The sequence below is a fragment of the Chaetura pelagica genome, unplaced genomic scaffold (assembly GCF_000747805.2).
Source record: "Chaetura pelagica isolate M959 unplaced genomic scaffold, ChaPel_1.0 scaffold330, whole genome shotgun sequence".
NCBI classification, from domain to species: domain Eukaryota; kingdom Metazoa; phylum Chordata; class Aves; order Apodiformes; family Apodidae; genus Chaetura; species Chaetura pelagica.
Window position 1 is genome coordinate 540,656 of NW_009951918.1, and position 16,868 is coordinate 557,523.

The 16,868-nt window shown below is 37.5% G+C and overlaps 1 protein-coding gene across 1 annotated transcript in view; it reads right to left on the bottom strand.

Annotated features, from left to right (window-relative positions):
- Positions 1–1,626: 1,626 nt before the first annotated feature.
- Positions 1,627–16,868, bottom strand: part of PTAR1 (protein prenyltransferase alpha subunit repeat containing 1) — a 24,842-nt gene continuing 9,600 nt past the window's right edge. Inside the window, exons 4-8 of the mRNA XM_009995011.1 lie at positions 16,836–16,868; positions 11,547–11,651; positions 8,364–8,577; positions 2,649–2,965; positions 1,627–2,092 (exon numbers count right to left, since the gene is read on the bottom strand). Coding sequence (XP_009993313.1) covers positions 1,747–2,092; positions 2,649–2,965; positions 8,364–8,577; positions 11,547–11,651; positions 16,836–16,868 — 1,015 coding nt within the window. The 3' untranslated portion in view covers positions 1,627–1,746. The remainder of the gene's footprint in view (positions 2,093–2,648; positions 2,966–8,363; positions 8,578–11,546; positions 11,652–16,835) is intronic.

Below are 16,868 nucleotides of genomic sequence, written 5' to 3' on the forward strand. Positions count from 1 at the left end.
CAAAGGGCCATGTAATACATCCCCATCTATACAGAAGCAGGTGTGGAGGCCCATTTAGACATGGCTCAAGCCCAGGTCAGTCTTCTCTAAGTACTGTAAACAGTATATACAGAAATGTCTCTGTTAGCTACTCTGTGCCTGAAATGAGTTACAAACATACTCTCTAAGACTAAGGGTGCTCTGCTTTCACTTTAAAATGCAAGAGTAATCCCCGTCTATAAAATTATTTAGAACTTTTGGAATTCTATGTTTTGAGTGCCTTTCTTCTTTCCAAATGATACCTAATGAGCCAGTTACCTGTTTATTTCTCCCTCATTGTTGCTCTCTGCCCAACAGAAACAGCAGCTTCAAACTTATCACAGTCAGGAGGCACTTTGGGCAGAAGAAATATACAGCAATTTTGGCGAAGACTCTAGCTTGAAAATCTAATCCCCTCTGTGAATAGTCTATTTGGAACAGAGGCAACGTTGCTATTGTACAAACTTTTGCAGTTGTACAATGTTTATCCCCTGTGCCTTTGTACCAGTGCAATTCCATTAGTGTAAAAAATCCCTTATGTAGACAAGTTCTATGGAAACGACATAATAAATCATTAATGATTAATTTCACTGGAATAGAAACGTGTTTAAAATTCCCTTAAAATTACAGTTAAGTAAACAGAGATGTATGGTTGGATAAGTGCTCTTAAGGAAGAGTCAGAAGAAAAACAAACAACAAATGAAGACTGAAGCTCTGCAAAGTGAAGAGATAATTCCCTCCTGCTATCTTTTTTAAATTTTTTTAAATGTGTAATCCCAAGGGACCAAGAAGAATTACTTTTTACTCCCATCATCTATTGGACTTGTATGGTCTTGGTTGAGTACAAGTTACCATTGTGTGACTTAGCAGGCTGAGATTCTTTAGTGTACACAATACATTCAGAAATGTGTATCAAGTGTCATTAATTCTGGATTGTTGAGATAAAATAAATAAATAAATACCAAGTAGGAAATTAAGGTAAAGGAGTCTGTCCTAAGAAAAGCATTTCAAACTATACCTCTGATTGTAAGTTTGAGTGTGAATGTGTGTCTTTGAACTATTTTCTGTCACATTTTCCTGCACCTGCTTCTCGGGATTTCAACTTCATACCTTCCTATCAAACTCATTTGACAACTAATATGCTAACAAAAACCCAGTTACAACAGTAAAAGGCACGGCTCCAATACCATTACGGGAGCCTTTAGAAAGAAACGCTGCAGTCTGGTGTTCTACTAAAGGTTGCTAATACAAAAGTAATAGCTCTCACTGAATATATAACCTGAATCCAATAAGGTATTAGCATAGGTATTAGATGCCACTTACAGTGAAGAAGCACAACCTCCACATTGGTTTAGCTGATACTGACAGATCCTCCTATTCTTTTTCCAGACACTGTTTTGAAAGCATTTCAGACTTTTTTTTTTTTGAAAGCTGAACAATTTAAAGTCCGCCTTAATGGAGAAGTGAAAAAATAAGAAAACGGCATACTAGGAAGCTGACACAAAGTGTTTTCTTAAAAAGATTACAGAACAAACTGCATTTGCTTAATAAAGAGGTACACAAGTTCTTTAATAAATAAAGTGACAGACTTCTACTCTGAATATGAACTTCAGAACTGACCATTAGAAGAGTGAGAAACACATGGTTAGCTAACACTTGCACTAATTAGAGATAAATAAAGAGAATATTGCACTAAAAGAAGAATCCTGAAGGCTTTAAACTCTTCCTTCACTGACTTAAAAAAGTAACTAACCATTTCCTGTAAGCAGTAGCAAACCTAGCTTGGTCTGGATCCCTACAAGTTGATAATACTTTATCAATGAACCGGTATTCCACTTCTGGACCAAGGGAGTCCTGCATAGGAGCACGCTTCAGGCGTTTTGTTTCTTGGGTATAACCTTGTTTGCTGCTGGATTCATTCAAACCATCAACATCCATAGCTTGTGTCATGTGCCCTGTCACAGGACTGTGGTGAGAATTCAGAGTTTCATCACTGCTGTCCACAGATGGTATCACCGCACTCAGAACAGGAAGTTTGTTGCTTAGATGGTGCTGAAGGTAGAACACACGCCTTCTTCAGAGGAAAAGGAAGGAAGAAAAAAGAGAAAACGAAAAAAAGTCATGAACTGAAAAGAATGTGCTGTTGCTGCTGAACTACTTCAGTTCATTTGCCATCCCACCAGATTCCGCTATAGACAGACACAAAATCTGTTGTCACTGCTCACACCCTATAAAAAAGGGTTCAGGATCACTTAGACAAATCTGCTGTTACCTAGTCAAGCACATAAACCCAGCTGGCAAAGCAGAGGTCTTCTGCAGCTGATCCATCTTCTGCCTATCTTTTGCTTATCTTTTTTGACCTTTACACATTCAAAATATGAGGAGGCTCATTAACAGTGTCTGCTGCCTCTTGCACAAACTATAGGGACAAGAGGAGTTAATATCAATAAGACACTTCAGACCAATGAAATTTTCCATTCAATAGCTTTGATAATGCTCTTCAATGTTTTCTAAAGGCTTAAGATATGGTAGCTTAAAAATCTCTTACTGAATGCTACCTTTTAAAATCAGAACAATAATTTGTCTGGAAACATCAGCCAAAGAACAATCTTTTGACCAAGTCCTCTTACCTATGACACCACAAGGTTTCATGCCCTGGGTAAGTATCAATCAGTTCAGTGCAGAGCTCCAACTCTTCCTCTAAATGGCGGGGGAGATCCACACTCTGCTCCTCTGCACAGGCAGCTTCTGCCCCTGCACTCTCCTCCTCCTTTTGATGGCTAGGGTTTTGCTCATTTATCATTTGATTTTGTACCAATACATTATTGTCAGTCACAGTTCTGCCTATCAAGGACTTGAGTAAGAACTGGCGGTAATGAAATCCACTATGGTCTGAGACATGCATGGATACCCAATATTTAGTGGATGAAAGTTCATCGAGGAGAACCTGAAACAAAAAGCAGCAACAGCTATCAACCAGTATAAAGGAGGAATTTACCACTACAGTTTCTGTATCAAGGTGACCTCTCCCCTGCAGATTTCAGCCACTGTGGTGATGGTTTAAGAACACACACAGAAGAACTAAATAATCACTGAGCCTTCTCTACTGCATGCTGACAAGTTTCTTGGCATCCCTGCACACAAGAAATTGTATTTCTTCCAAACTTTGAAAAGGTAGATGTCCCAGCAACCTTCCCACAGGCCGAGGGAAAAAAAATAACCAAAACCACTTCTGATGAGAAATAAGCAGTGTTTTGACAATCTCAAAATTGTTATGAATGAAGACAATTTAGAGAAGGCAGAGGGTACACCAAACTACACACGTATACTGGTTGAAGTACTTTAACTTTTGACTAGTGCATTATGGGTGCCAGAGGGTGGGTGAGTTGCTCAGCTGCTTTTCAATAAAAGATTGAAAGTAATTTACATATTGATTGTTTCATTTTCCAAGAAAGAATGTCAACCACTAACATAATGTTCCAAGTCCTAGAGCCTGTGGACAGCAAAACTGTCTGTCCATAATTAAATTGCATGGCTTGGTAACTGGTGAACTCCCAGAAAGGCTTTCACTATAACTGTGGTAAACATACTGGTGACTACAACTGTATTTGTAACTCTGCTGGTACCTATGAATTTTCCTCTTAATTCTGAATGTTTTTAAAACTTCAGAAGTTATTTCTGGGAAGACAGGTGAGTTTGGCTACTGGGCAAAGCTTCTTTTACTTTACTTTCTCTATAGAAGTAATGGTTGTGTTTCTTTAAAGACTTGAACCTCTTTCTTCACATTGCTCCTCCTCTGGACTTTGAACTCTCCAGAGAGATCAAAACTACCTTTTTCAATTTCTTCTAAAAACTTTGGATATAACCTTACCGGTATATTCTCAAATCTCTTTTTCTAAGGTACCTACATCACTTAACAGGACTGGCTTATGCTAAACAGCTTTCACAAGCACAATCATTCCTTTTTCTTCTCCAGCACTAGAGGCACAGCCTCCCACAAAGAAAGTCAAAGAACTAAACACAGCTAATTAAACACCTTTTTTTGTGGTGCACCTGTTCTAAAAGTTACTAGAGCCAATACAAATGACAGGAATAGCATCTTCTACCCAAGATACTCAACACGTTTTTTTAGGTCCTGATAGGAAATACCAGCTTCATCTTCCTTTAACAGATCAATACACTGAAGGACATTGTTAATTAACAGCCCCCACACAGGATTCTTAAGGGGGTTAAAACTCCCAATATTCAGTTCTGCACTTTAAACCACAAGATCAGCTTCTCTGTTCTCAGCAGAATTGAGCTTACAATTTTACATTTCTGAATATTTAAAAGCCTATTAAAACCAACATAAGGCTCAAGAGCTACATCAGAAAAATTAGACTAGTCTTTATTCAGATTAACTGATTATGTCCAACTTAGAACTTGGAATGATCTGATTCCTTTATTTGATATGTTTATAAGCTACAAAGTTATAGGCGAACATAGAGTAACTAAGCACAATGCAAACAGAATGATTCCCCAGCATCACTTCTTACCTGAACTAGAAAACCTGTTCTAGAAAAACAAGACAGAGATTGCCATTAAACCTCTTGAGATATAAAAACAACAAAGCCTTTCCTCAAGGAACATCACAGGAACAGCAGAAGCAGCTTCCAAAAACTTGAGATAAAACAAAGAGCCCACTAACATCTGGATTCCAACAGAGGTTTTTTTTCTTATCAAGCCAGTTTTCTCCTTTCCACACTGAACAGCACAAACCTTTTACTATTATTCTGTGAAGTAAAGAGGAAATTATATGAAAACACCTCTTTCCCCACTCCCGACAGCCTCTCATAAAGGGCTTTCTTCTATCTTTAACAGTGAGCTGAATAACATGGAACTGGCATCCTGCTCCAGAAGAAGACATACAGGCTCAGTGACTCAACCTCTGGGTCTCCACTGCCTCTTACATCTTCCCTGATCCTGTGCTTGCTTTTTCAAAGTACTTATCCACCATAAACTGCAGCCCAAAACTTACTTGCTGGTCTGGGACACTGGGGAAATGAAAAAGAATGGTGTCCACGGAAAAAACTTTTAAGGATAATTCAATAAATATTGCAACATCCACTCACGTAAGAGACAGGTACCTTTAGCAGTAGAGTCATCTAAGAAAAACCCAAGGCCTTACTCAGGATGTTTACAGGAAAAATTACTTTGTGTCTTATGAACATCTTTCTGTCTTCTGGACATCCCACGAGGGAGGTGCTTCCTCGTGACAATCACCCATCACTTGTTTCTTTGCTTGTTTGTGTTTTTGGTTTTTTTCTGTTGAAAGGCCTGAGTAGTCACTATATATTCTGTAATTATGACATTTAATATTCCTACCTAAAGAAAACAAAAGTTTGCCCAACCTTGTTGAACTACACTCTATTTTTGTATCTGTACGATTTCTATGAAGGATCATGACGTATGAATTTTAACAGACTCTGGTTCTCCACCTCACTTGGAGTATTATGCTCAGTTCTGGGCTGCCCAGTTCAAGAGGAACAGGGATGTACTTGAGAGTCCAGTGAATGGCTAACAGGATGATTAAGGGACTGAAACACCTGCCTTATGACGAAAGGCTGAGACATCCAGGGCTTTTCAGTCTAGAAAGAAGACTGAGGGGGAATCGAATTAACATCTATAAATATATGAGGGCTGGGCATCAAGAAGGCAGGGACAACCTATTTTCATTTGTGCCTTATGATAGGATATGGGGTAATGGATATAAGCTCAAGCACAGGAAGTTCTACCTCAACAAAGGAAGAACTTCTTTACTCTGAGGGTCACAGAACACTGGAACAGGTTCTCCAGAGAGGTTGTGGAGTCTCCTCTTTTCAAGATCTGTCTAGAAGCCTTTCTGAGTGATCTGCCCTAGTTTTGGTCCTGCTCTGGCAGAGGGGTTGGACTCAATTATCTCTTGAGGTCCCTTCCAACCTATAATATTCTGTGAGTGTGTCTAGAGACCATGTTTTTCTGCCTGAAATGAGATTCAGTCTGCAAAAGTACTAGGATTACTCAAGTAAAGAAAAATCCCACTCAAACCCTACCCAACAACCTACCCCTCAATTTCTCCAAAGCAGGCCAACAGCTTAATATGATAAACCTGTTTTGAGGAGTCTTATTTCAATTATAAGACCATACATACATAATACCATATACATAATGTTTCTGGGCCTTTGTTTCCTTGTACACTGTAATAAAAACTACCTCAAACTACAGGTAAAGTTTGTATAATAGCAGAAATGTGGCCCTAAATAATACCGGGCAGTCTAATTTGAGGCAACCTTGCAAGAACAAACTAACTGTAGAATCACAGTGACTTGTTTTATCCGCTAATTTTTTCAGCACAATTCCAGTCTTACATCTTGATGAAATGTACCATCCTTTTCAGATATTCAAACACACAAATGGCTGGAGGTACAAAATGAGACACCAAGTAAGAAAACAAACTGTGTATTTTTGTGAAAATCTGTAGCACCTGCTTTTCCTTGTCCTCCTGTGTATTTGCTTTCTTCCTCACATCACACAAATAATCACTTTCTAATTCTTCCTTTTGAAGTTATCAATTTTTATCTCAAGATTCTCATTATCTTTCACACTTCTTGCTAATTTTCCTGCATCCCAAACACTTTCTGCTAGGCCACTGGAAGAGATATGTTGGTGGTGTCATGAAAAAAAATCTAGACTCAACACAGAGATTTCCCAATGGGTTAAACACACTGCTCAAGGAACAGCAGCACCAGTGAAATTTCACCAGAGGTAATGAAAGTAAGTTGGACAGAACCAGAGAAAATGAACACCTCCTTAGTACTCCGCCCAAAATGAAGAGCAGTAGGGGAATTGGGATGGTGGCCAAGGCAAATGGACTTGGGAGTGATTGAACAAATTTAAAACACTATCTCTGTAGGCATGCTTGTGACTTATCACACAAAACATTGACAACCGCCAATGAGTAAACCCACCAGAAAAATTTCAGCCCCAAGAGTTATTTCTGTCACAATGCCATTCCTAGTGTTTATTTAAATCAGTAAAGAACAGCAAGTGCAGAAAATTATCAGAGCATTATCCTGATCTTCAAACTACTGTTAGTGAAAGCACAAAATTTCTTGAGTTTTACTTAATAGTACTAATTATTTTTCCCCCTCTTTATAATAAAGCTATTAAAGACTTACATGCAGTCCCTGTTTCCTATTAATACAGACCTCTAATCCTAACTTCTAACCTCCAACCCATCCCAATCCTGTAATTTTTCTAAGTTTTCCATAACTATCATTTCATACAAACTTGCTAGGCAGATGTGTTCAAATTCTGGGATGTCTCCCTCATGGAGTCTAGAACATGCTTGCTATTTACTACCAGTTTGATACAGCTACTTCTAAAGTTTCTCATATGACAATTAATAGCAAATGTCAGAAAAACAATATCCACTGCTAACAATAGCTGGCTCATTATACATAAAACTCATGCCTATACTGACTCAACAATCTTCACTAAATTCCTCCCTCACTCCCCTATGTATTTACAGGATGGAAAAATGTAGTAGCTGCCTTTAAAAGCAAGTGATGTGCCACTGTATTAACCTAATACTTACAAGGAATTAACGTAATAGCCTAGAAAGCACAGCATTACAAAACTGCCTACATAATTTTAAACCATGTCATTTTAACTAATTAAATTTGATGCAGTTTCAGTTTTAGATGCTACCATGGGATGGGAAATACACACTGCTGCATAAAATCAGAGAATTATGTCCCTCCTGAAGCAAAAATCAGCCCTCAAATTAAATGCTCTCAAACAATACTGTTGGAGCTGAAGAAACTAGTTACAAGCACTACTACACTTCCTCTGAAATTCCTGCTTTCTTTACTTAATCCTTCAACATGCTGAAACCAGATTTAAGCTGAATAAGAGTACCAAAAGAAGACAGCACATTATATTATCAAAATAATATCTGTCATGCATTATCTTTTTTTCCACTAGGAATTTCAAGATTAGTACTAGAAGGATTATTTTAATTTCCACCTTCCTTATTTCAGCCCACATAGTCCCATTTTTCCACCTGCCACAAATTCATTAGAACTTCACACATGGATAAGAGAAATCTGTTTTTTCTGCTGAGCAAAATCTGCCTACAGTGGCAAGAGAAATGCAAAACATACTCATTGCAATGTTTTGCCTGTTTTTTAAAAAGATTCTTTAGCTACCTGTGCTAACTTAATACGACACTCTCCGTTCATGTAATAGGATTTGCCTGGCAAACCAGCATTTAATTTATTTTTGAGACTAGGAAATTTAAGATGTTATTCACTATTGTTTTATACCTTGACAGTCAGGTTTCCCAAATGCTGTAAAACCCAGATGCGATGGGACCAGGCATTGTAGTTACTTGGATATCTCCCAGCAGCTTCAGAACAGACATTCATTTCCTCCTGCACTAGTCGGTGAATTCTCTCCACAGGTGCTAATCCCAAGTTTCCTTTAGTCACAAGACTGGGCAACGACTTTTCCTGAATTAGTTGTTGAAGCACCCATCGTCTGGTTAAACAATGTAAAGTGTTAATGGTGAGAGAGCAATTTTAAGAGAAAAAAAAAAAAAGTTTTTTTTCATTTATATAGATCAATCAAACCTTTCTGATATTACAGCTATCTGAACTACACTGTAACTAGATGATGAGAAAGTAGTAAACATAACCATTTTAACTCTTGCCATACTGAAAACCATGACTTTATGAACATACTCCAAAATAAGTTATCTCCAGCTGTGTTTGTTTGTTTGCTCATTGTTAAGTGGTCATGACTATATTTACAGTATATTACTAGAAAACAGAAGGAAACAGCAAATTTACCAAAAAAATAATAATAAAAATTGCAAGAACTGTCTGCTTGAGATTCCTAATGGGCTCCTCTTTCAGAGACTTCTAAAATGAAGTATCCAAAATGAACCAAAACCAAACAATTAAATAATTTTAAAAAACAATCTTGTGCCTTGCGAGTACTTTTAAACTCTGTCAGTACTGCATGCAGCAATCTAGATGAGTCTCTGTACAACACCAGCAGAAATAAACTGCAAAAGACTCAGGCCTCCAGGGCTAGAGGTATAACCAAAAAAAATTGTTTTATTGCTGAATTATACATATTTGACTTCAAGTGACTGAGATAAGCAGAAATACCTATATGGATTTTTAATTTTACTTTGGGCTGACTTTTTGTAGTGTTTTAGCAGTATTTTTAGGTAAGTATTTTGAGGCATGTTCTCAATGCTGCAGTGCCTGTAGACCCTACACAAAAAGGGTCCTACAAAAAGGGATCACAGATGTGTAGACTTCCACACTGCAGCATGTGTCAAGAAAACTGCAATGGGCCCTTGTGGAATGCTTTGGAAAGCTGGACATCCTTCAGCTTGTGACAAAGAGATTTTTCTCTTTTGTACTGGTTAATGTTGGTTTCAAAACTAATTAATTGCTATTTTCAGAAAGGTGTCACTCCTAGTTAAAGGAAATCAAGCAATAAAACAAAAATAATGAACACTTTTTCTTTAAAAATGTAATTATATTGCAGAATTCATATATAAAATTGAAGAAAAAATATATAAAAGAAATATATAAACCAACCACTATTAAAATATATTTGGCAATCCATCTGCCTTTTCTCTCATTTAAAAACATTTGTAATAGACTTGTTCATTGGTATTTTTTATTTACACTGCCTTTTTATCTTATTTTTTAAAGATAGATTTAAATACTCAAAAGACAATATCAAAGATTATGAGAATGGAATTTTTAAACTTACTGCATTTCTCAGCAGAACTCACAAGCAGTGGATTGAAGCTAGTGTTAACACACTGGCTTCCTATATAAAATTTATTTTAATTAATGATATTCAGGAAAAGAAACCATACTCTTTGTCACTTTATTTTATGAAATGTAGTAATTTTGAGGACTTAATTGTTATTTAAAAAAAATATATACTTGATTCAAACACCACCACCTAGTATTTTTTCACTTCAATCAGCCGAGTTGCAAGAAATGGGAAATTCTAAATATGTCCATGCACGAAAGCTAAATAAATAGTGTAATTCCTTTAAGAGAAGAAAAATATTATAACATTAACATTAACTTCTGGGTAAAACTATAAAAGAATAATTATTTTGATCCTAAAATTATTTGAGTTTCTTTAAATAATGATTTTTAATAAAATAAGGAATTCAGATAAATGATATATACAGGAACATGTGAAAAAATACTACAGTCTTTGGCTACAAAAAACCAAACCAAATTACAAAATTAAATCTGACCTTTTTTCTAGACTTTTTGCATGGGAGGATAGAAAAACAAGCACAACCTTGTAGATTTAAAATAAATGTTTGGTACCTCTTGAGTATCATTGTATTATTTTGGAGCTTATTAAGAGAAAATTTTCTCCAATACATTTCAAGCAAAGACATTCCATTTTTTCTGTTACTTTATCCATGTTCCTATTACTATTACTAGCGTAGTTTCTAGAATTACTGCAAAAAAATGCAGGATTATTCAGTGATGACTGTGCAGTCAATAGATACACTGACTGTATATGTACAAGATATATCTGAAACCCCACTAAAATGTATAGCAAAAGGCAACATGGCAAAACATGTGACAGATATTTTGGTATCTTTAGTAAGTGCATCTGCCACGTGTAAGAAAAAAATGTGAAAATATTTTACCAAATTTTATAAATTAGGTGTATATATATATATATGATATATATAGATTTATATATAGTATACACAAGGATGTCTGTAAAAGGGTAAGTTATCCTGTGAAAAACATATAATGAAAAAACATACATACCAAGAAATTTAGTATTTTTTTAAAAAGAAAGTTGAACAATGGATCTATACTTCACCTGGCTGTGCTACAGGCATTCCATCTACCCTCAGTCAGAACTGAGAGGGTCAGCTTCATGCATTTGAGATATCTTTTAAAAAAATGTGCTCTGTTATTTTAATATTGAGTAGTGGTGACTTAACAACATTGATCATGTTAGAAATTATAAAAGTAAATTCAAAAAAACAAAAAGATCAGTATTAGAATGGAAAAGAATCCAACTTTGGTTATAAAGATTAGCTTTTACAGATTCTTGTCTTTCTGAAATGCCTGCAGACAAACAATATAGGAGTAAGTTGGAGGACAGAAAAGTAAAAATCCACAATACACAGGTGCTTACTACTGATGAAATCAGAACCCTCTGGCTGAGAATTTTAGGTTCTACAAGACACAATAAACCTTTAGGAAAATTTATCCCACCTCCAAAGTTTACTAAAAAGATACGCAATGATTAGGTGCATGATTTTAATTCTAAGTGTAAAATACAGGCAGGTATTTTCAAAAGCCAAAGCACAGTATTTTACAATTACTGACTCAAAGACTCTGCTGTATTTCCAGACGTCCTTCTGAGCACAATCACACGAGAAAAACACCAAGGAAAATTGTTTGGGGAAGCAACAGAAGTCAAGGGAAACAAACCTATGAATCCATGTTTCTGGACTCTTTGGAAACTTTGTTAATGCCAGTTTTCCAAGATGCAAATCTTTAAGCGGATTTAAACTGCCAGACAGTATTAATTCCTTCCTACAAAAGACAAAACAGATTTGTATGAATAAACAAAGTAAGCTGAAAACACAAGGCAAGTCCCAATAACAAACAGCGTGGCATTTCCTTGGTAGCTATGGGGAACGGTCCATCTTCTCTCCCCCCACGTAGGACTAAACAAAATGCCTTTCAAGCCAGCAAAACAAGAGTGATGTCTTTTTGCTGATTTAGCCAAGGAGGGACTGGAACAGGCCCCTTGCTCTACCAGGTAAGTCCACAGCAAGAAATGAGCGTAAGGGTTATGAGAACTGGAAGAAAAAGTGGACAATAGGTAAAAGATGGCTCTGAGAGTATGTACCAGGCCAGTGCTAACTGGCTAATTTGAACAGTGGTACTTTACTTCAACAGTGATTTCTGGTCTATAAAAGAGGGCAAGTTCTGCAGGCCCTGGGCTCCCTGCCTGCCCGGGAGGAGATGCTGCAGCAGCACCAGAAGCTGCCTGGAACCCCAGCACTGCTGCCCGGAGGAGCCGAGGGGGGCACCTGTACCTGCTCCACAGGCAGCTGGCCTGCTCCCAAGGGAATGCTGTCCAGTGGAGCTGCCCGAGCCCAACACCGGAGCCAAGCCAGACCAGAACCGCAGCTGCCTGCCCGCAGCAGGTCCATAGGGCTTCCTGGCACCTGCCTGTCAAACTACAGGAGTTTGAAAAGCCTTTGGTGGATCGATTAACTCACTCCACCCTGCTATACATATGGTTATACATAGGCTGCATCTATTCAACCAGGCCAAATAACATAAATACAGGTCAAAGAACTTTACCTTCATCAGAACACATACAACCCTTTGGTTCCCAAAATTACCAAGAAATTACTGAGTCAACTGTACTTCTGTATGGTTCTCCATCATATTTTCTGTTATTAATCAGAAAGCCAGGGAGTTTGATCTATACATAATGCCTGTTGACCATAATGTTGCTTTAATCTGCATACTATAAAAGCATCTCAGTAACACTAACAGCTTTTTTTTTTCACAAGGGCTGCCAATAGGGTTACATATATGACTAAACATTCCTTGAAATTAAGCTTTTTGATTATTGTGTACTTCTAAAAATACAACACAATCACTCTTACACACAGCTTCCCTCTATAGCACACATGTACTTCTAGTTTTTAACTATGGCTCAAGATACAGTACCAGGGATCCCTATTTTTAAAAGGGAGTGGGAAATCAATTATGCGTTCAGAATATTTTTCAAACGTGACAAAAACACGGAAATTACTAAATTCACTTATTTACAAAGCAACTTTGGTTTAAAAAATAAAAGAATTTGCCCTAACAAATCTTAATTCAATGTAACCATTTCAAAAGTACCTCCAATACAGACAGAGCAAAGTCAAAGTCCCTGCTTATCTTTCTTGTACTCTTTTCACAGAATTTCCTGCCCTACAACCTATTCTTCTTTCTAGCTTTTATACCTCTTACTGACTGTCCCGAGGATGTTTGTAGACATCACTCCATCATTGGTTACTCTCAGGACATTAGTCTGCATATCCTTTTCTCCAACCGAGCAGAGAGTGGCTTTAAAGTAAAGATTCTTGTATATTACTGTATTACTGTATTACTGACTGTAATTTTCTGTCTGTTTTGAAAGTCTTCAATAGGAAACTGACTCCACCTGGTAGCTGGCTTGCTTTGCTTTGGCTGAAGCTAATGGCAGAAACACTAGCAGCCAAAAACGTATTATTTCAAATTCAAGAAAAACAGTGAAATGTGTACATATAGACACGAGCCTACACACTTTTTTTGCTACCTTACCAAACGCTGAATAAACCCTTAACAAAGTTTTGCTCCTGATATCTAGTGAAGTCATTAGAGAACTGTTTGCAGAGATCAGAATCTGGGACATTTGTTTTTATCTGAATCAAGTTCCAGCATGTTTCAGATTGGATGCTTTTAGCAGGTGCTCAACAGCAAATCCAGGTACACCAGCAAGGAGCAGCAGACTGACCAGACTGTTCAAAGGCAGCACGTTGACTTTTGCAAAGCAAACAAGAGAAAGATTCAGGGAATGTCAATGCTGGAGGCAGGTGGAATAACTTCCTTTTTACTGCAATGCAAAAGGTGACATTTTGGTAAGAATAATTTACACCATGGACAATGAAAAAGCAGCCTAGATCAGTCTAGCACTCAAAACAAATGCATGTATTTAACAAAGACTTTGATTACCAGATGACCTACCTCCCAAAACCTAAACTCTTGGTGAAGGAATTGTTCTTCCTCTATTAAGGCATTAACAATAAATAGTAGGCTCACAGATTTAAAGTAGATTTACTCTTTAGTAAAGTTAAGGAACATTACAGACAAGATGAATTTTACAGCTGTGGTAGTAAAGCAGTTTTAGCTTCACAGACTTTCAAATGAGAGATCCTTCTATTCACAAGTAAGGAATTTAAATCACAAGTGTGGCTGAAGTATCACAGTCCCAAACACAATTCCTTCAAGCTCTTTCAGCAAACAGCCAATTTGGAACATATAATTTTTAGCTCACTTTTTTGCCAGGTGGACCACAAAATTTTTAGCCCTCAGGATTCTAGCTCCCATAAAAGATGACCTGAAATTACTTTGACTTGCCTTATGTTTTTGCTGACATCTTTCTCTGATAGGAAAAAGTTTGAATTTCCAGAGTGTCTTGTTACCCCAGATCTTTTGACTTGCCATCAACTGTGCAAGTCAGGCAAGTGTATAAGCAAGAACAAAAACATCTATGACAAGTCCTTTACAAATCCTTCTTTATAAGATTTTGTTCATTTTAACTTGGAAGACTTTTCAACTTCTATAAACACAGGATAACTGAAATTATGGTTAACAACTGTAGATATCTTGTTGCATAACAGGGATTTCTCTCAGAGTTCTAAGAAGTGACATGTCTCCTTTCATATGCCTTCCTACACCACACAATTAACTCTTGCTCAGTTCTCAGTCCATGCCCTTCTATGGCTTTCCAGTCACTTCTAATTAAAATATAGATAAACATATGCAAGCATGTTACAGTTGTCTAGAATGGCTCCAAGGTCAAGACAGGCTATCTGTCTCTTCCTAGTAGGTAGTTTTATGTTCTCCTGTTTCTTAATTAACCAGATACAACCTTTTGTGATTGTCACCTGTGGAAAGGTCATTAGCCTTCCACATCTGTACTCCAGTATTCCAGCTGTGCCAAGTACCATCTCCTTTCCAAGGAAGAGACTTAAGAGACTTCCTTTTTCCATTCTCAAACACTATTCTTCCTGTATCTTCAGTGATATTGAGTTAACCACTCTCTCTGAAGCTCTCAGCAGAGAATCTGACATAGGAAAAAGAGGGATTATTCCAACCCAAAATGAAAGAGTAATTAAATTCTACAGGAAACCCTCTCTATGTGCAGGACTGCTACTCAGTAAATGTCTATTACACTTTTTATTTGTTAGGCTAAGAGTCTTTGATGATTTTTTCACTTAAAGTAACACTATGAATTTGTGTGTGGAGAATGTAAGATGAATCTGGTGAGACAAACATTCTCTGAGCAAGATAAAAACAATCATCCCATGGCAGATCCACCATGTTCTGCAAGAGAGTTTAAGTCCCACACAATTATTTCCCAGGTTATGCTAGCTCAGAATAAGGATATGTCTCCAGCATGTGTGCAGTACAAAGTCTGTCCTCTATGACTGTATAAGCCACACAGTCTGGCTACCTTAACCTATAATTTACTGAAGCAGGAAATTCACAGAACAGAAGCTGAAATACTGTTCCAGTTGAGTGTCTACACTTCAAAAGAGCAAACTCCCAATAGCAGCCTAAAGCAATGCAAAGTGAGATTTAGCAACTCAGTCCCTCGGTTAGAGCAGGCTGGTTAGAGCAGGCTCAGCAGCAACTTCCAGGGCTGCTGACTGGTTGGTGTGACAACAGCTTCGACCTGAACGCTAAACAGACCTTCAAAGACAGACTGCCGACCAGACCACAGGCCAAGAACTTGGGAGAGCAAGGCCACCTTCTGTAGCAATTTGTGTACTTTGTAAACCAGAGACAACGTAAGAGAAGCAATCCTCATCTATATTCCTTAACATTTTTATTCCATTTACAACTCTGAACTACTTCTCTCATGTATGTAAGAACAATTTTTTTCAGCTGTGAGGCAGGAAAAAAGAGCCAGACTGAAAAGGGAGGATGCATTTGCATTAAATACAAATGATTCCACAAAACCTAAGACAAAAATCCAAAATCAGTCTTAAGAACCAAATGCTCCTAATTCCATTCTACCACTTGAAAGCTACTCAAGCTATACATTTTCATGACAGCAAGCCCTTTGGTATCATTTTTATCCTCTTTCCTTAGACCTGAAACGCTAGAAAGCTACAGAGCACAGCAGAATCCTCCAGAACTACACCAACAGTGAAAGGGAAAAAAACCAAACAACCAAAGCCAAATTTGCCATATCTAGGGCAGACAGCCTTGCACAGCCCATGTCTTTCTCTTGTTGATTTTTCTTACTTCAATAATGCCTCTTAACTACAAAAGTCCTATTTTTAATGAAAGCTCTCCTAGACACTTTCATAATTTTCTGTCAGCTCTCCAGCCCTTCTACAACTATTCCTTTAAGGCTGTCTCCAGTTTTACCTAGGCAGCAGAAAGAGAATATTCTCTCACCTTTGAGATTTACAGAAAAATTATCAGATTACAGGGTTGTAAAGAACTGTTGCTCCTATGCTCCATTAAGAGTAGGGAGTTAAATTCCTGATCCTCCTCCATAATGACTCCTGGACAGGTCCTTCCTCCCTTTCCTTTGCAATGTATCTACTGAGGGCTCTTCAGCTTTGATGAGCTGCACTGATAATGGCAGCTAACTGTTATCTCAAAATGACTCTGGTATAATATTTATATATATTATAAGAGAGAAGGGAAGTGGCAGTTCAATGGGATTTATATCCCACCAAAACGTGGGCCAGATATGTGCCTTTGCATGCACCAGTGTAATCTTTAGCCTGCATTAAAAAAAAAGGGTGGGGCAAAAAAACAGGCAGTCTGAAACTGCAAGGCACACCGGATAGAAGCGCTTTTTAACATTCCTTCAGTAATGTTTAGCTGAAAAGCTCTTGCTGTCACTAACTGTCACTTTAAACAAAGCTTACAGTTGACTCCTACAGAAGGGCCAGGTCTTTCTGATGTCATTCGCTGAATGCAACATACCTCACATTCCAAGCAGTGGTGAAGTCAGGGTTC